General features: G+C 38.8%; 1 protein-coding gene across 7 annotated transcripts in view; it reads right to left on the bottom strand.

Moving 5' to 3' along the window:
* CEP70 (centrosomal protein 70) overlaps window positions 1-17023 on the bottom strand; it is a 128938-nt gene that overhangs the window by 32679 nt on the left and 79236 nt on the right. For 6 of the 7 annotated variants that reach the window (XM_044252267.1, XM_044252269.1, XM_044252271.1 and 3 more), the window contains 2 exons: window positions 10696-10801; window positions 2116-2286 (listed from right to left, as the gene is read on the bottom strand). In XM_044252267.1, the coding sequence (XP_044108202.1) occupies window positions 2116-2286; window positions 10696-10801 (277 nt within the window). The remainder of the gene's footprint in view (window positions 1-2115; window positions 2287-10695; window positions 10802-17023) is intronic. The other variant, XM_044252272.1, reaches the window with a different exon arrangement.

Raw genomic sequence — 17023 nt, 5'->3', positions numbered from 1 at the left:
ATAGCTTTTTTGTTTTCAACTTGGTTAGATTTTAGTTCTTTTTTTTCTCCAGAAAGGGCTTTTATATCTCCCGAGAGGGTTTCTCTAATATCTCTATGCCTTTTTCAAGCCCAGCTAGAACCTTGAGAATTGTCATTCTGAACTCTAGATCTGACATATTACCAATGTCTGTATTGATTAGGTCCCTAGCCTTCGGTACTGCCTCTTGTTCTTTTTTTTTGTGGTGAATTTTTCTGCCTTGTCATTTTGTCCAGATAAGAGTATATGAAGGAGCAAGTAAAATACTAAAAGGGTGGCAACAACTCCAGGAAAATATTCTTTAAGCAAATCAGAAGAGTTCCCAAATCCTGACGGAGGAGAAAGGGGATAAAAAGAGGTTCAGAAAGGAAGAAAGAAAGAAAGAATTAAAAAAAGAAAACGAATAAAGAAAAGTATAAAAAAGAAAAAAATATATATATATTAGATAAACTAGTTAAAAAAGAAAAGGGTAAAAGTTAAAAAAATTTTAGCAGAAGAAGAGAAAAAAAATGAAAAAGAAAAGAGAAATTAAATTAACTGCAAGACTAATGAATCATAGGGAGAAAGCCATGAGTTCCGTGCTTTGCTTTCTCCTCCTATGGAATTCTGCTGCTCTCCTTGGTATTGAAACTGTACTCCTTGGTAGGTGTGGTCTTGGCTGGATTTCTTGTTGATCTTCTGGGGGTGGGGCCTGTTGTAGTGATTCTCAAGTGTCTTTGCCCCAGGTGGAATTGCACCGCCCTTACCAGGGACCGGGCTAAGTAATCCGCTCGGGTTTGCTTTCAGGAGCTTTTGTTCCCTGAGCGCTTTCCATAGAGTTCTGGAGGACGGAAATACAAATGGCGGCCTCCTGGTCTCTGGCCCAGAGGAGCCGAGAGCCCGGGGCCCCATTCCTTAGTGCTCCCTCAGAGAACAGCGCCCAGTAACTCCCATCTGCCTGACCTCCAGCTGCGCTCTGAGCTCACCGAGCCTGCGACCCGTTCAAGGTAACCCCAAGCTGTGAGCTCACTGTTGGCTCTGTCTCTGTAGCCAGCTTCCTTGTTCTAATACCTATAAGCTCTGCGACACTCAGACACCCCTGATCCTTCTGTGACCCTGCAGGACCTGAGGCCACGCTGACCCCGCGTGGGCTTCACCCCGGTTTAGCCTCTGGAGCGATGTCCCTCAGCGGAACAGACTTTTAAAAGTCCTGATTTTGTGCTCCGTTGCTCCGCCGCTTGCCGGGAGCCGGCCCCTCCCCCCGGGGTCTATCTTCCCGTCGCTTTGGATTCACTTCTCTGCCAGTCCTACCTTTCAGAAAGTGGTTGTTTTTCTGTTTCTAGAATTGCTGTTCTTCTCTTCGATCTGCCGATGGATTTGTAGGTGTTTGCTATCTTTAGATAAGCTATCTAGCTGATCTCCTGCTAGCTGAAGTAGTCTCAGCCTGCTACTTCTCTGCCATCTTGACTCCTCTCCCCAGAAACTAAGTATTAATGACTTCAGCAATTCACCTTTCAGTGTACTACTCAATAAAAACTGAAAAACCTGTAGATGCATGATAAGAAATGCACAATAACTCCAGAAAGTAAAGAAATTTTTTTCTTCTATGGACAGAGAGAATAAGTAAAAGTAGTATGGCTGCTACTGAACTATTCACTTCTCTACAGAATAGACAGATGTGGACAGTTTTGAGAGAAGAAAAATGATTTCAAATATGAAGAGGAAAAAAAATCCCCAATTAAAATGGAATGAAGGATAAAACATCACATCTCAAAAGGAGTAAGGGCCAGGAAAATCTGAAGCATGGAAATACCAAAAAGAGGAAGATGAACGTACAACAGGGAAGGACCCGGAGGTGTGAAACAGAACCAATACAGATTTTCAACATGGCAGCAGGCCTGAGTCTTTGGTAGAACTTTATAGGAGGTAAAGCTTATAGTAATGACAATATCAAATAGGTCATACTTAAAACTGATATGGTAAGTAGCAAGTTTTGAGTTTTAAATAAGCTAAGCTTTACAGCTAAAACAAACAAAAAAATGGAGCCTAGTCCTATTAATAAAGCCCAGAGACTCCAATAGATTTTCAAAGCATGTAAAAAAATATTCAACCCCTTACCTTTAAGGAAGTCAGTTGATCTGCCCACATTTCTATTATAGGAATAAGATGCTCAAATCCACAATCCTGAACAAGATCTTTATTAAAATGTTGGGTTCCTCCTTTGCTCTGTTTATAAATTATTACTGGAGCTCTTGGATTATGAACAATTGAATTGATGCTATTCAGAACCTAAAAAAAAAAAAGACCACGGTTTTAGGTTGAAATGTTTATCATAGTCTTATCAAAGTGATTTAGGTTAAGGGAGTGCTTTATATGTCAATGTATCATCATTTTCAGAATTAACTTTAGGCATTAAGAGGTTCTTTAATAAGACCGATACTTGTAATGTTTTGGAAATAATGCAGTTTTATCAACAAAATTAAACATATAAGTTCTAATGAGAACGAGAAACTTCCAAGAAAAGTTAAAATGCATTTTTAAATTATTTTGACTTTAAAGTAGATTATGCATGACCTATTATAATCCACACAGGGAAAAATAATCATCAGTACATCCTTAGCTAGAGTCTCACATTTCTCTAATTCTATCTCCTCATATCTAAGCTAAATCAGATGGTGAAAGGGGGCATTTCCTGTTGTTTCATAACCTCAGTCAAAGTTCAAGGGCAATGAAAAATAAAGTCCAACACATTATATACAGAAATCCTGGAAACATCATGCAATTCTTGAAACCCCAGACCCAATTCAGAGAACTAATCCATAAAACGCTATTCCTCTACAACCACTCTCAGTATCAAAATCTGTATTATTAAGGTTCTACAGAGAAACAGGAGCAATGTGTATGTATATAAATACATCTAAAGAGATTTATTATAAGGAATTAGCTCACACAATTATGGAAGCAGGTAAGTCCCAATGTCTGCAACAGGCAAGCTGGAGACCTAAGCGAGCCAATGGAGCAGTTCTAGCCTGAATGCCCACAGGCTTGAGACGCAGGAAGAGTCCGTGCTTCAGCTCAACAATGAAGGCAGAAAAAAACTGATGTCCCAGGTCAAAGGAAGTCAGTCAGGCAAGTGGAGCTCCCTCTTATTACTCATTCTGTTTTAGTCAGGTCTTCAAATGATTGAATGAGAATCATTCACATCAGGGAAGGCAATCTGCTTTACTCAGTCTGCCAAATCAAATGTTAATCTCATCCATAAATACCCTCACAGACATATTCAGAATAATGTTTGACCAAGTACCTGGGCACCCTGTGGCCTAGTCAAGATGATACATAAAATGAACCATCATAAATACCCACATAATCTCTACCTAGATTTAACAATTGTTAACATTTTCCCATATTTGCTCACTTAGCTCAACCTTCTAAAGACATGATAAAACTTTATCCTCAAATACTTAAGTATGCACCTCTTAAAAGTAAGCATATTCTCCTATAAAATCCTAAAACCATTATTATACATAAGGGGCGCCTGGGTGGCTCAGTGGGTTAAGCCGCTGCCTTCAGCTCGGGTCGTGATCTCGGGGTCCTGGGATCGAGTCCCGCATCGGGCTCTCTGCTCAGCAGGGAGCCTGCTTCCCTCTCTCTCTCTCTGCCTGCCTCTCTGTCTACTTGTAATCTCTCTCTGTCAAATAAATAAATAAAATCTTTAAAAAAAAAAAAAAGAAATTTAACAGTAATTAGGGGTTCCTGGGTGGCTCAGTCAATTAAGCATCTGCCTTTGGCTCAGGTCATGATCCCAGGGCTCTGGGATCGAGCCCTGCATGGGACTCACAGCTCAACGGGGAGCCCACTTCTCCCTCTCCCTCTGCTGCTCCCCCTGCTTGTGCTCTCTCACTTTCTCTCTCAAATAAATAAAATTAAAAAAAAAAAAAGACAAGGGGCGTTAGAGAGGAGTAGGGAATTTGGGTAAATTGGAAGGGGAGGTGAACCATGAGAGACTATGGACTCTGAAAAACAATCTGAGGGGTTTGAAGTGGCGGGGGGGTGGGAGGTTGGGGTACCAGGTGGTGGGTATTATAGAGGGCACGGCTTGCATGGAGCACTGGGTGTGGTGAAAAAATAATGAATACTGTTTTTCTGAAAATAAATAAATTGGAAAAAAAAAGAAATTTAACAGTAATTCCCTAATATCATCAATGCCTGGAGTAAAACTTAAGTATCTTAATATGTTTAATATGTGACTATAACCCCTCTGCCAAAAACTATGAGTTTTACTAAGGAGAGGAAACAAACACCCCAAAACACCAAGTATAAACAGAGAAGAGTAATTTCCTTATTTACCACCATCAAACCCAGACCATTTAATAAACAGCTATTTAAGTATAAAAACAAGACACTATATTGATCTCAAATCTTTGTCCCTACTCATACTTCAAGCTATAACTCACAGGTTTCCTGGTACTAAGATATCAGATGTTTACTGAGGAGCTTGTTTTGAGTTCAAAAGAATATTTCAACATTTTCTTCTCTTGTACTTAAACATATTTTAATGGAAAAATCAATTCGCCTCCACAGAATTATTAATGACAGCAGAGCATATTCTTTTTTTTTTTTTAAGATTTTATTTATCTGACAGACAGAGATCACAAGTAGGCAGAGAGAGGCAAGCAGAGAGAGAGAGAGGAGGAAGCAGGCTTGGGATCATAACCCACTGAGCCACCCACGCGCCCCCAGCAGAGCATATTCTAATGACCACAATCAGTGACTGGCAGCAAAATATATATTAACAGTGAGCAAACAGTAAAATGACAATTACAAGAGAGATGGGAATTTAAAAAAAAACAACTCAAAAATGGGTCTTATCTATTCAGGAACAGTTTGTAGATATTGATAAACTCTTGCTATGGATAAAAACTGTATCTTAAGAGTAATTATTTGACAAGTAGAAAAGAATTAAGATGACAAATGTCCTAAGTACTTGAAGAGAAAAAAAGACAAATCTCAACCTAGCAAATGCCAAGTAAAGAACAGAACCAAAAACCATATATAGACAACAGAAAAATGTCAGGAATAAAAGCAGATATATGAGTTGGTCTCAATATCCATGAATGGTTTAATTGCCTTGTTAAAGGTTAAAGCCTCTCAAATTTAATATAAGAAACAAAAGAAATTCAGTTATATGCTAGGTACAAGAGAGTTATCAAAACAAAACAAAAAATTAGTTTACAGAAAAGTGCCTGGAAATAAAATCAACTCAGATATACATGAAGAACCAGCAACAATTAGTTAGAAAATGTAATGGAAAAAAATGATGCTATTCTCAATAGAAATAAAAATTATACAATACCTAGGAAATAAACCTAACAAAAATACTCAAGAGCTAAACTTAAGAATATATAAAACTTTACTAAGGCTACATAAAGGAAGGGCCACATAAAATTAGGGACATATTTCTGAGTGAGATTATTCAAAACTACAAAGGTGTCACCTTTCCAAATATTAATCTAAAAAATCAATCCAATTATAGTTCATCTCAATAGGATCTGTTTTTGATATTGACAAATTGTTCATCCAGAAGAATAAATAGCAAAGGAAAAATATTTACAAGAACAATGACAAGATTCTTACCCTAAAGGGTATCTAAAACCTACTACAAAATGACAAAGTTAAAAGAATATGGAAATAGTATAAAAAATGGAACAGACCAGAGAGTCTAGACACAAACATATGTATATGAGTAGAAATGACAGAAGCTTCATTTCAATAAAGTAGAGAAAGAATGGTCTATGAGAAACTGTAAACTCAAATGGCTCTAGATACAAGATAAGACCATTACTGAGTGAAGCAAGGATGATGGCCAGGGGCTTTAGCTAACTGAAGAATACAGGCCTCTATGTGACAGGGGAGAAGCATAATTCTGCCCTGATAATGACTATGCAGGATTTGTTGTCAGATTCTGTGCTTTTTAAGAGAAGCTTAGAAATAAGCTTAGAATTAAGAACTTAATAAAAATCTTAATTTTTTTCAAGATTTTTTTTTTTAATTTGACAGACAGAGATAACAAGTAGGCAGAGAGGCAGGCAGAGAGAAAGAGGAGGAAGCAGGCTCCCCACTGAGCATACAGCCCAATGTGGGGCTCAATCCCAGGACCCTGAGATCATGACCCAAGCCAAAGGCAGAGGCTTAACCCACTGAGCCACCCAGGTGCCCCAAAATCTTAAAAATCTTAAAAATTTATCAGCTTTTTACTATCATGCTTTGAGTTAGGCCAAAGTCTTTCAAGGAGTAAGAAATATTCTAAGTCAAGCTACCTATAAGAAGTTTTTAGTCAAGTTTTTAGTCAAGAAGATATGTCATGGCAAGGCAGGATAAGCACACACAAATATAAATATTCCTTACCACCTGACAGTTTATTAAACTGATTGGAAACCAAGCTTCAAATACAACAATAGAAGGAAATTTTAACACTCTACTTACATCAATGGACAGATCATGTAAACAGAAAATAAACAAGAAAACAAAGGCTTTGAATGATACACTGGACCAGATGGACAAAATATTCCATTCTAAAACAGCAGAATACATTCTTTTCAAGTGCACATGAACATTCTCCAGAATAAATCACACATTAGGTCACAAAACAGGCCTTAACAAATACAAAAAGACTAAAATCATACCATGCACCTTTTCTGACTACAAATTAATGAAACTAGAAGTCAACCACAAGGAAAAATCTGGGAAGAGCACAAATACATAGAGGTTAAGCATACTACTAAACAATGAATGAGTTAAACATACTACTAAACATATTATTAAACCAGGAAATAAAGAAGAGATTTTTTAAAATACATGGAAACAAATGAAAATGAAAACCCAATGGTCCAAAATCTTTGGGATGGAGCAAAAGCAATAGAAGAGGTAAGTATATAGCAATACAGGCCTACCTCAAGAAGCAAGAAAAATCTCAAACACTTTACATGTAAAGGAGCTAGAAAAAGAATAAATGAACCCTAAAGTCTGGAAAAGGAAGGAAATAATGAAGATTAGAGCAGAAAAAAATGATATAGAAACTAAATAAACAATAGCACAGATCAATGAAACTAGCACAGATAATGAAACCAGGAGCTGGTTCTTTGAAAAGAACAACAAAATTGGTAAACCTCTCATCAGGCTTATCAAAAAGAAAAGAGAAAGGACCCAAATAAATAAAATCACAAATGAGAGAGAAGTAACAACCAACACCACAGAAACACAATTATAAGAGAATATTATGAAAAACTATAAGCCAATAAATTAGACAACCTGGAAGAAATGGGTTCCCAAAAACATTACCAAAACTGAAACAAGAATAAATAGAAAACTTGAGCAGATTGATAGCCAGCAAATAAAATGAATTAGTAATCAAAAACTCCCAAAAACCCAAAGTCTAGGACCAGGTGGCTTCATAGGTGAATGCTACCAAACATTCAAAGAAGAGTTAATACATGTTTTTCCTCAAACTTTTCCAAAAATAGAAAAGGACGGGAAACTTCCAAATTCATTCTATGAGGCCAGCATTACCCTGATAGCAAAACCAGATAAAGACACCACACGAAAAAAGAGAATAGACCAATATCTGACGAACATAGATGCAAAAATTCTCAAAAAAATACTAGCATACAGAATCCAATGATACAACTTAAAAATCACTCACCACAATCAAGTGGGATTTATTCCTAGGTTGCAAGGGTGGTTCATTATTTGCAAATCAATCAACATGATACATCCCATTAAAAAGAAGAAAGGATAAGAACCATATGATCATTTCAACAGAGGCAGAAAAAGCATTTGACAAAGTATAACATCCATCCATGATAAAAAGCCCCAACAAAGTAGGTTTAGAGGGAAAATATCACAACACAGTAAAGGCCATATATGAAAATCCCACAGCTAATACCTAAATGGGGAAAAACTGAGAGCTTTTCCTCTATAGGCACAAACAAGAGAGAGATGTTCACTCTTACCACTTTTATTTAACATAGTACTGGAAGTCCTAGCCATAGCAGTCAGATAACAAAAGAAATAAAAGCCATTCAAATCAGCAAGGAAGAAGTGAAATTTTCACTATTTGCAGACGGCATGATCCTATACATAGAAAACCTGGGAGAATCCTCCAAAAAACTGCTGGAATAAATGAATTCAGTAGAGTCTCAGGATACAAAATCAACATGCAGAAATCTATTACATTTCTGTATACTAACAACAAAGCAGCCCTGAAGGAGAAATTAAGAAAACAATCCCATTTGCAGGGGCACCTTAGGTAGCTCATTCGGTTACGTGGCTGTCTTCAGCTCAGGTCATGATCTCAGGGTCCTGGAATTGAGCCCCACATAGGACTCCCTGATCAGCGGGGTGTCTACTCCCTCTGTCCTTCTTCCCTGCTCGTGCTCTCTCTCTCAAATAAATAAAAACTTCTTTTAAAAAAAAAAAAAGGGAGGGAGGGAAGGAAGGAAGGAAGGAAAGGATGGAGTGAGGGAGGGATAATTCCATTTAAAACTGCACCAAAACAATTAAGATACCTAGGAATGAACCTATCCAAAGAGGTTTAAGACCCATACTCTGAAAACTATAAAATACTGATGAAAGAAACTGAAGATGACATCAAGAAATAGAAAGTCATTCCATACTAACAGATTGATAGAACAAATACTGTTACGCAATACACAAAAGTAAATTCCCAAAATGGATTAAAGACCTAAATGTGAGACCTGAAACTATAAAAATCCTAGAAAATAATATAGGCAATAACTTCTCTGACATTAGCTATAGCAACATTTTCCTAGATACGTCTCCTGAGGTAAGAGAAACAAAAGCAAAAATAAACTATTGGGACTACATCAAAATAAAAAGCTTCTGCACAGTGAAGGAAACAATCAACAAAACTAAAAGGCAAACTAAAGAATGGGAGAAGATATTTGCAAATGACATATCTGATAAAGGGACATATCCAAAATACATAAAGACCTTATACAACTCAACACCCAAAAAACAACCTAATCAAAAAGTGGGCAGGATGTGGGGGCAATTTGGCTGTGACATCTGTCACCCCACTGATCACTGGGGTTGAATCAGCTGATCTGGCTGGCTAGGCAAGTGTCCCCTTCCTCCCTCACCACACCACTCCTTGTGCATCCCTCCCAAAGCTGCAGGTTCAGTCAAAGAGGGCAACCTGCCCCAGTAGAGGAGGACTATTCTTCAGGCAAGGGTATACAAGTAGCTGTGTTCCCCTATTAGAACCTCCAAACAAGCTCTCAAAGTCCATTTGTAGGCAAGCTCTCAAAGTCCATTTGTAGGCAAATATAAGGTAGTAAAGCTTTCAAGACTCTAGACCACATCCAGATGTGGCCCTGCATGTGGCAGTCTGCCTTTCTTTAAAAAAAAATAGCGGGGGGAGGGGTGGTGCAGAAGACCTGAATAGACATTTTTCCAAAGAAGACATACAGATAGCTAACATACCCATGAAAAGATGCTCAACGTCACTTACCATCAGGGAAATGGAAGTCAAAACTACAAGGAGGTATCACTTCACACCTGTCAGAATGGCTAAAAGCAACCACACAAGAAACAGAAGGTATAGGCAAGGATGTGGAGAAAAAGAAACTCTCGTGCACTGTTGGTGGGAATGCAAACTGGTATAGCCACTCTGGAAGACAGTATGGAGATTGCCCAAGAAGTTAAAAATAGAAGTACCCTATGATCCAATGATTGCGCTACTGGGTATTTACCCAAAAAATACTAAAATACTAATTCAAAGGGATACATGCATCTTGATGTTTATAGCAGCATTACTTACAATAGCCAAATTACAGAAAGAGCCTACGAATGGATAATGATGTGGTATGTATGTATATATATGTATGTATATACACATATACATGTGTGTTCACACACACACACACACACTGGAATATTACTCAACCATAAAAAAGAACAAAATTTTGTCATTTGCAGTGATACAAATGGAGCTAGAAAGTATTATGCTAAGTGAACTAAGTCAGAGAAAGACAAACACCACATGATTTCACTCATATGTGAAATTTAAGAAACAAAACAGAGGCACCTGGCTGTTTCAGTCAGTGGAGCATGTGACTGTTGATCTCAGGGTAGCAAGTCAAGATGACTTAAAAATGTAAAAAAAATTTTTTTTAATTAAAGAAAAAGAAAACAGGGGCACCTGGGTGGCTCAGTGGGTTAAAGCCTCTGCCTTCAGCTCAGGTCATGATCCCAGAATTCTGGGATCGAGCCCCGCATCAGGCTCTCTGCTCAGTGGGGAGCCTGCTTCCCCCTCTCTCTCTCTGCCTGCCTCTGTCTGCTTGTGATCTCTGTCAAATAAATAAACAAAATCTTTAAAAATAATAATAAAGAAAAAGAAAACAAAAGAGGGAAAAAAAACTACTAAAGAACAAATTGATGGTTACCAGAAGGGAGGTGGGGGGGGAATGGGTGAAATAGGTGATGGGGATTAAAGAGTGCACTTATTATCATGGGCACCAGGTGTTGATTGCATGGAAGTGTTGAATCACTACAGTGTACACCTGAAACTAATACTACACTGTATGTTAACTCACTGGAATTTAAATAAAAAGTTAAAAGAAGAAAAGAAACTAACTAAAGTTCACTACAAATAACCAGTCTCTGCCAGTTGTTCAATACCTGAAAGTATCTCTGGTCAATTAGGGCCTGCTGCTGGTTATCTTTGCTGGGTTCATCCGGTTTTTCTGGCTCCTCTGCCTTTTTTTGACTGATAAGATCCTGTAATCTAAAGGGAAAAAAATAAACCAAGACAATATAAAATACTTTCCTAGACACTGGATTAAGACAACAAATGAGTCAATGATTGAGCTATCCTCCATCTTTAATTTTTTAAAGATTTATTTGAGAGACAGAGTACACATGAGCAGGGGGTGGGGTAAGGAAATGGGCAGGATAGGGGGTGGAGAAAATCTAAGCAGACTTCCCCAATAAAGGCAGAGCTGACACAGAACTTGATCCCATGACCCCAAGATCATGACCCAAGCCAAAATCAAGAGTCAGACGCTCAACTCACTGAGCCACCCAAGTACCCCAACCCTCCAAAAGTTTTGTGTAATTTTACATACATATTTATGTATACATACACACACACATTTTTTTAAATTTAATTCTGTAAGTCATATGGTCACTGGAAAACAAGAATATCCTCTCAATAGACCACAAATTAGAAGAAATCACTGAAAACAAAAGGGATCAGAGTGAAGAAGTTAAGTTCTAACCACTCCCCAACTTGCAAAAAAGCAGAACAGGAAAGAACTAAAGCAAAAGATGAAAGAAACTTCCAAGGTACTGAGATTGGAGGCTAGAGACAAAGGGAGCAAGGAGCAATGGTCAGGGCAATTTTTTTGTTCACTGTAGCAGCAACAATTAGTATGGTCCTTCCTTCTTCATACTCCATTTGTACCAAAGATCAAACAACAGTGATGCCTGGGCTAGTCAAGAGGGCATGGAAACCCAAGAGACCACTGTTCCAGGTGCCTACCAGAAATCTGAGGGAGTTTCTTTGCCTAGAAACCTATGTACAAGTGTATCTACCTAGTAGCAAACCTTTTCCCTTCACCAAATATCTCGTAAGTCAGGCTGTACTAAACATTTTCCTCCCACCTACCATGCCTTTGGGAAAAAGTAGTCTTTTATTAAAACCTACTTCAAGTTAACCATATTAAATTTGAATATGCCTATCAGTTTCCTGCAGAACCCAGACCCATTAAATCCATTCCATGACTCATTAATGAGTTTGACCTGCTGTTTCTAAAACAGAATAGCAATATTCCAGGGCACTTGTGGCTCAGTCAGTTAAGTGTCAAACTCTTGATCTCAGCTCAGGTCTTGATCTCGGGGTTGTGAGTTTAAGCCTTGAGCTGGGCTCCACACTCTTCATAGAGCTGTCTTAAAAAAAAAAAAAAAGCAATAGTCCATCATGTCCTTTGCCTGCTAAAAAACAAATCAATGGCGGGGCACCTGAGTGGCTCAGTTGGTTAAGCATTGGACTCTTGGTTTCGGCTCAGGTCTTGATCTCAGGGTCTTGAGATCAATCCCTGCATGGGCTCTGTGCCTGGCGGGGAGTCTGCTTCTCTCCCTCTCCCTGTTTCTCTCTCAAATAAATAAATCTTTAAAAAAAAAAAACCCACAATCAATAGCTTCCCACTGCTCTGTAAACTAAATCTAATCTCCTTAGGTCAGCATTTGAACAACTCAGGGCCAGTAGCTGTTACCTAATATTCCTCCTGACTTCCTTCTTACTTCATCTCTTACTATTACCCTACAATTATCTACACCAGTCATATGATTTACCCTTAATCTTCATTCTATTGCTTTTCTCTGCTCTCTGATGAGTGTATGTCAAAAACAAATTATTATTAGTAAGTGGAATTAGTTCTAGGTAAAAAGTCAATCTCCTTCACCCAGTAGATATAAAGACCTCACAATCCATTTTCCTTTTTTTAATATTTATTTATTTGACAGACAGAGAGCATACGAGAGGGAACACAACCAAGGGGAGCTGCAGAGGGAGCAGCAGAAGCAGCCTCCCCACTCAGTGGGAGCCCAACGGGGGGCTTGATCCCTGGACCCTGGGATCATGACCTTAGCCAAAGGCAGTTGCTTAAACAACAGAGCCACCCAGGTGTCCCTCACAATCCATTTTCCACCTCACTTCCCATCTCTTTACCAAATTCATATACTTTACAGTTTGGATGACGGCAGTGCCAGGAGCATATTATCTAAAATACAAACAGGAGATAGAAAAGCCAATATGCTCTCTAATGGGAATACAAGTAAATTGATATACCTGAACTTAAGTGTTAGTTAACCTTTCAGTCGGGTTAACTGATCATTGAACTGTTAGTTAACCTTTCAGTCAGGTTAACTGATCATTGAACTGTTTGCAGATCTGATTAATAAATATTATGCTATTGATATACAACATTTAGCTATAAGTATAGTAACCTAAATATAAGATTGCATGTAAAACTTACAGTCACTCTGGGAAATGATATGTGATTCAATTAACTAGATGAATAAAGACATACCCTCATTTAATAATGACAATAATCAACTTATATTAGAAAACTGATGATGAAGATAATTGTATTTATTGAGAACATTCTCTATGAAGAACTCTTTTAAGCACTTCACACTGTAAAAGAAGATTTCAAAATGGAGTGAGCAAACTGAGTTAAGAGTCTCTTAAAATAAGGTTAAGTAGGCCATTCAGGAGGAGGATTTTATGCATATTCTCATAGGAAGAAACTAAATTTTTAAAAAATTTCAGCCTCAACTGACAGAATGGAAGAAGATATTTGCAAATGACATATCAGATAAATGGCTAGTATCCAAAATCTATAAAGAACTTATCAAACTCAACACCCAAAGAACAAGTCATCTAATCAAGAGATGGGCAGAGGACATGAACAGACATTTCTCCAAAGAAGACATTCAGATGGCCAAGAGACACATGAAAATGTGCTCCACATCACTCAGCATCAGGGAAATACAAATCAAAACCACAATGAGATACCACCTCATTCCAGTCAGAACGGCTGAAATTAACAAGTCAGGAAACGACAGATGCTGGCGAGGATGTGGAGAAAGGGGAACCCTCCTGTATTCTTGGTGGGAATGCAAGTTGATGCAGCCACTCTGGAAAACAGCATGGAGGTTCCTCAAAAAGTTGAAAATAGAGCTACCCTATGACCCAGCAATCACACTACTGGGTATTTACCCTAAAGATACAAATGTAGTGATCTGAAGGGGCACGTGCACCCGAATGTTTATAGCAGCACGGTGCACAATAGCCAAACTATGGGAAGAACCTAGATGTCTATCAACAGATGAATGGATAAAGAAGATGTGGTATATATACACAATGGAATACTATGCAGCCATCAAAAGAAATGAAATCTTGCCATTTGCAATGACGTGGATGGAACTAGAGGGTATTATGCTGAGCGAAGTAAGTCAATCAGAGAAAGACAATTATCATATGATCTCTCTGATATGAGGAATTTGAGAGGCAGAGTGGGGAGTTTGGGGGATAGTGGAGGAAAAAATGAAACAAGATGGGATCGGGAGGGAGACAAACCATAAGAGACTCTTAATCTCACAAAACAAACTGAGGGTTGTTGGGGGGTGGAGGTATGGAGAGGGTGGTCGGGTTATGGACATTGGGGAGGGTGTGTGTCATGGTGAGTGCTGTGAAGTACGCAAGCCTGATGATTCACAGACCTATACCACTGGGGCAAATAATACATTATATGTTAATAAAATAAAATAATTAGAAAAAAAATTTTTTTTCAGCCAGCTGTGTCTGGATCTAACTTCCTCCTCACCAGGACACCTAAATTGTTCACATTCTATACTTCAAAAGGAACCAATGAGATTTGTATTTTGGCAAGTTTCAATACTTCATATGCATATTAAATTAACTCAAGCCAGTTAACCTAGTTTCAATCAGTTCTGCACAGAGGACCTAAATGAGAATGGCACTCATTACCTTTTACCTTTATAATTCTGCCTCCTCTCTGTCTCTCTCAAAACACAATTCAGGTTTCTACCTGAATCTGTCTCCCAAAATCCAATTCTAATTGCCCAGATTAGTATCTGTTTGTTTAAATTTTCAGTCAATTCCTTCTTGGTTGACAACATGTATACATTTAATCTCACTGTTTTTCTAAGTTAACAGAAGATGAGGATTAGTGAAAGCTAGGGACTCATGGGATATTGACCTTTGGTTTGCCTGTTCTCACAATAAATATCAGCCAAAGCCCAATATTCCTGAAAACTTTGTATTCTGCAAAACCACACAGGTAAAAATAACAGAGCTCAAGAGAAAAGCAGTGTTAGAAACCAGTCTACATAAAATTGGTGCAGCTTGTAACCAGAGAACCATCATCAGGCAGTCCCTCAGGAGGTAAGTTAGATAGCCCTAGTAGGTCTATAGGTTGCCTCAGGGGATATTAAAAATGCACAGACCACAGAGCAGAAATATTGGCTTGAGCATGTCAAGACTATGAAGATGGAAATGAATCCACCTCCAGGCTGAAGAAGCTGAGGTTAAAACAGGTAAGGGAAGAAGGGGGCTCCAGCCTGGAGTCTAATGGTGAGAGTCAAGGAGGGACCCCAGGGTCCAGCCTCTCATTTTAAACTTCCTTAAAATAGAACTGAAAGGGCAGTTGCCTATGCACTAACAAAGGTTTTCCCCTTGCTGAACGCTGTAATACTACTGCTATTCTAATTCCTTGTACCTAGGAAAAATAATGTAAACAATGTAATGTCTATTTTACATTACTAATCATTCCTTAATTTCTCAATTGCATATGATTTCATTGATGTTTTGGAAATGTATTTTAGCAGTATAGGCTGTATTCAGAAATATGTTAGGGTTGTTCTGTTGTCTCCAGAGCAGTGAGCTAAAGGCCTAAAGGCCATAAAAATCCCCTAAGAGTAGGGGCGCCTGGGTGGCTCAGTCGGTTAAAGCCTCTGCCTTTGGCTCAGGTCATGATCCCAGAACCTGGGATCAAGCCCTGCATTGGGCTCTCTGCCCAGTGGGGAGCCTGCTTCCTTCTCTCTCTGCCTGCTTGTGATCTCTCTGTCAAATAAATAAATAAAATCTTTAAAAAAAAAAAATCCCCTAAGAGTAGCTAAAGGATTCTTTACATACTTAATGGATATTTATTCCATGTAGCCAGGAGCAATAGCTGTGTTTCTCTGTGAAGTCTGGGAGACTCAGCAAATTGTACTTTCAGCTTAAAATACGCTGTGCAGTCTCCTCTTTTCTTTTCTTTTCTTTTTTTTTTTAAAAGATTTTATTTGTTTATTTGACAAACAGAGATCACTAGTAGGCAGAGAGGCAGGCAGAGAGAGAGAAAGGAGGAAGCAGGCTCCCTGCAGAGCAGAGAGCCTGATGTGGGGCTTGATCCCAAGACCAAAGGCAGAGGCTTTAACCCACTGAGCCACCCAGGCACCCCAGTCTCCTGTTTTCTATAGACAATTCCATAAGATATTTCTATGTGCAGATATTTTATAGCTTTTAACTGTGTCTGATGAAGGCTTTCCATGATTCATGATGACTCCATTCTGGAGATGAGAAACAAATTGAAAGATGGAATGCCAATTTTGTTTTTGTGGCTCAGTGGGTTAAACCGCTGCCTTCGGCTCAGGTCATGATCTCAGGGTCCTGGGATCGAGTCCCACATCGGGCTCTCTGCTCAGCGGGGAGCCTGCTTCCCTCTCTCTCTGCCTGCCTCTCCATCTGCTTGTGATTTCTCTCTGTCAAATAAATAAATAAAATCTTTAAAAAAAAATTTTAAAAATCCTGCTAGGAGCGCCTGGGTGGCTCAGTGGGTTAAGCCTCTGCCTTCGGCTCAGATCATGATCTCGGGGTCCTGGGATAGAGCCCCGCATGGGGTTTTCTGCTTGGCAGGGAGCCTGCATCCCCCTACCTCTTCTGCCTGCCTCTCTGCCTACTTGTTATCTCTGTCAAATAAATAAATAAAATCTTTTTTTTTAAAAAGTCCTGCTTATTGGGGCGCCTGGGTGGCTCAGTTGGCTAAGTGTCTACCTTCAGCTCAGGTCATAATCCCAGGGCCCTGGGGTCAGGTCCTACATTGCCCTCATAAGTCTCCCTGCTCAGTGGGAAGCCTGCTTCTCTCTCTTCCTCTGCTACCTCCCAATGCTTGTGCTCTCTTGCTCTTTCTGCCAAATAAATAAAAAATCTTTAAAAAACACCACTTATTTTGTTTTGCCACAAGGATACAAAACACATATATATCCACCAATGTGAGCCTCTCAAAGTTGTATATTCCTTGAATCTTTTTCTCCACATTCCTAGGACTTTTTATATGATTAGGATGAAAAGAAGGGTGGTTCCCTTCAATCTATCAACTCCAATGCTCCAACTCTAAAGGCTACTGTTTCTTTAGAAAAATCCCACACGTTACCTTTCAGG

Source organism: Neovison vison, chromosome 6, assembly GCF_020171115.1.
Source record: "Neovison vison isolate M4711 chromosome 6, ASM_NN_V1, whole genome shotgun sequence".
NCBI classification, from domain to species: Eukaryota; Metazoa; Chordata; class Mammalia; order Carnivora; family Mustelidae; genus Neogale; species Neogale vison.
This window is presented reverse-complemented; position numbering and strand designations above follow the sequence as displayed.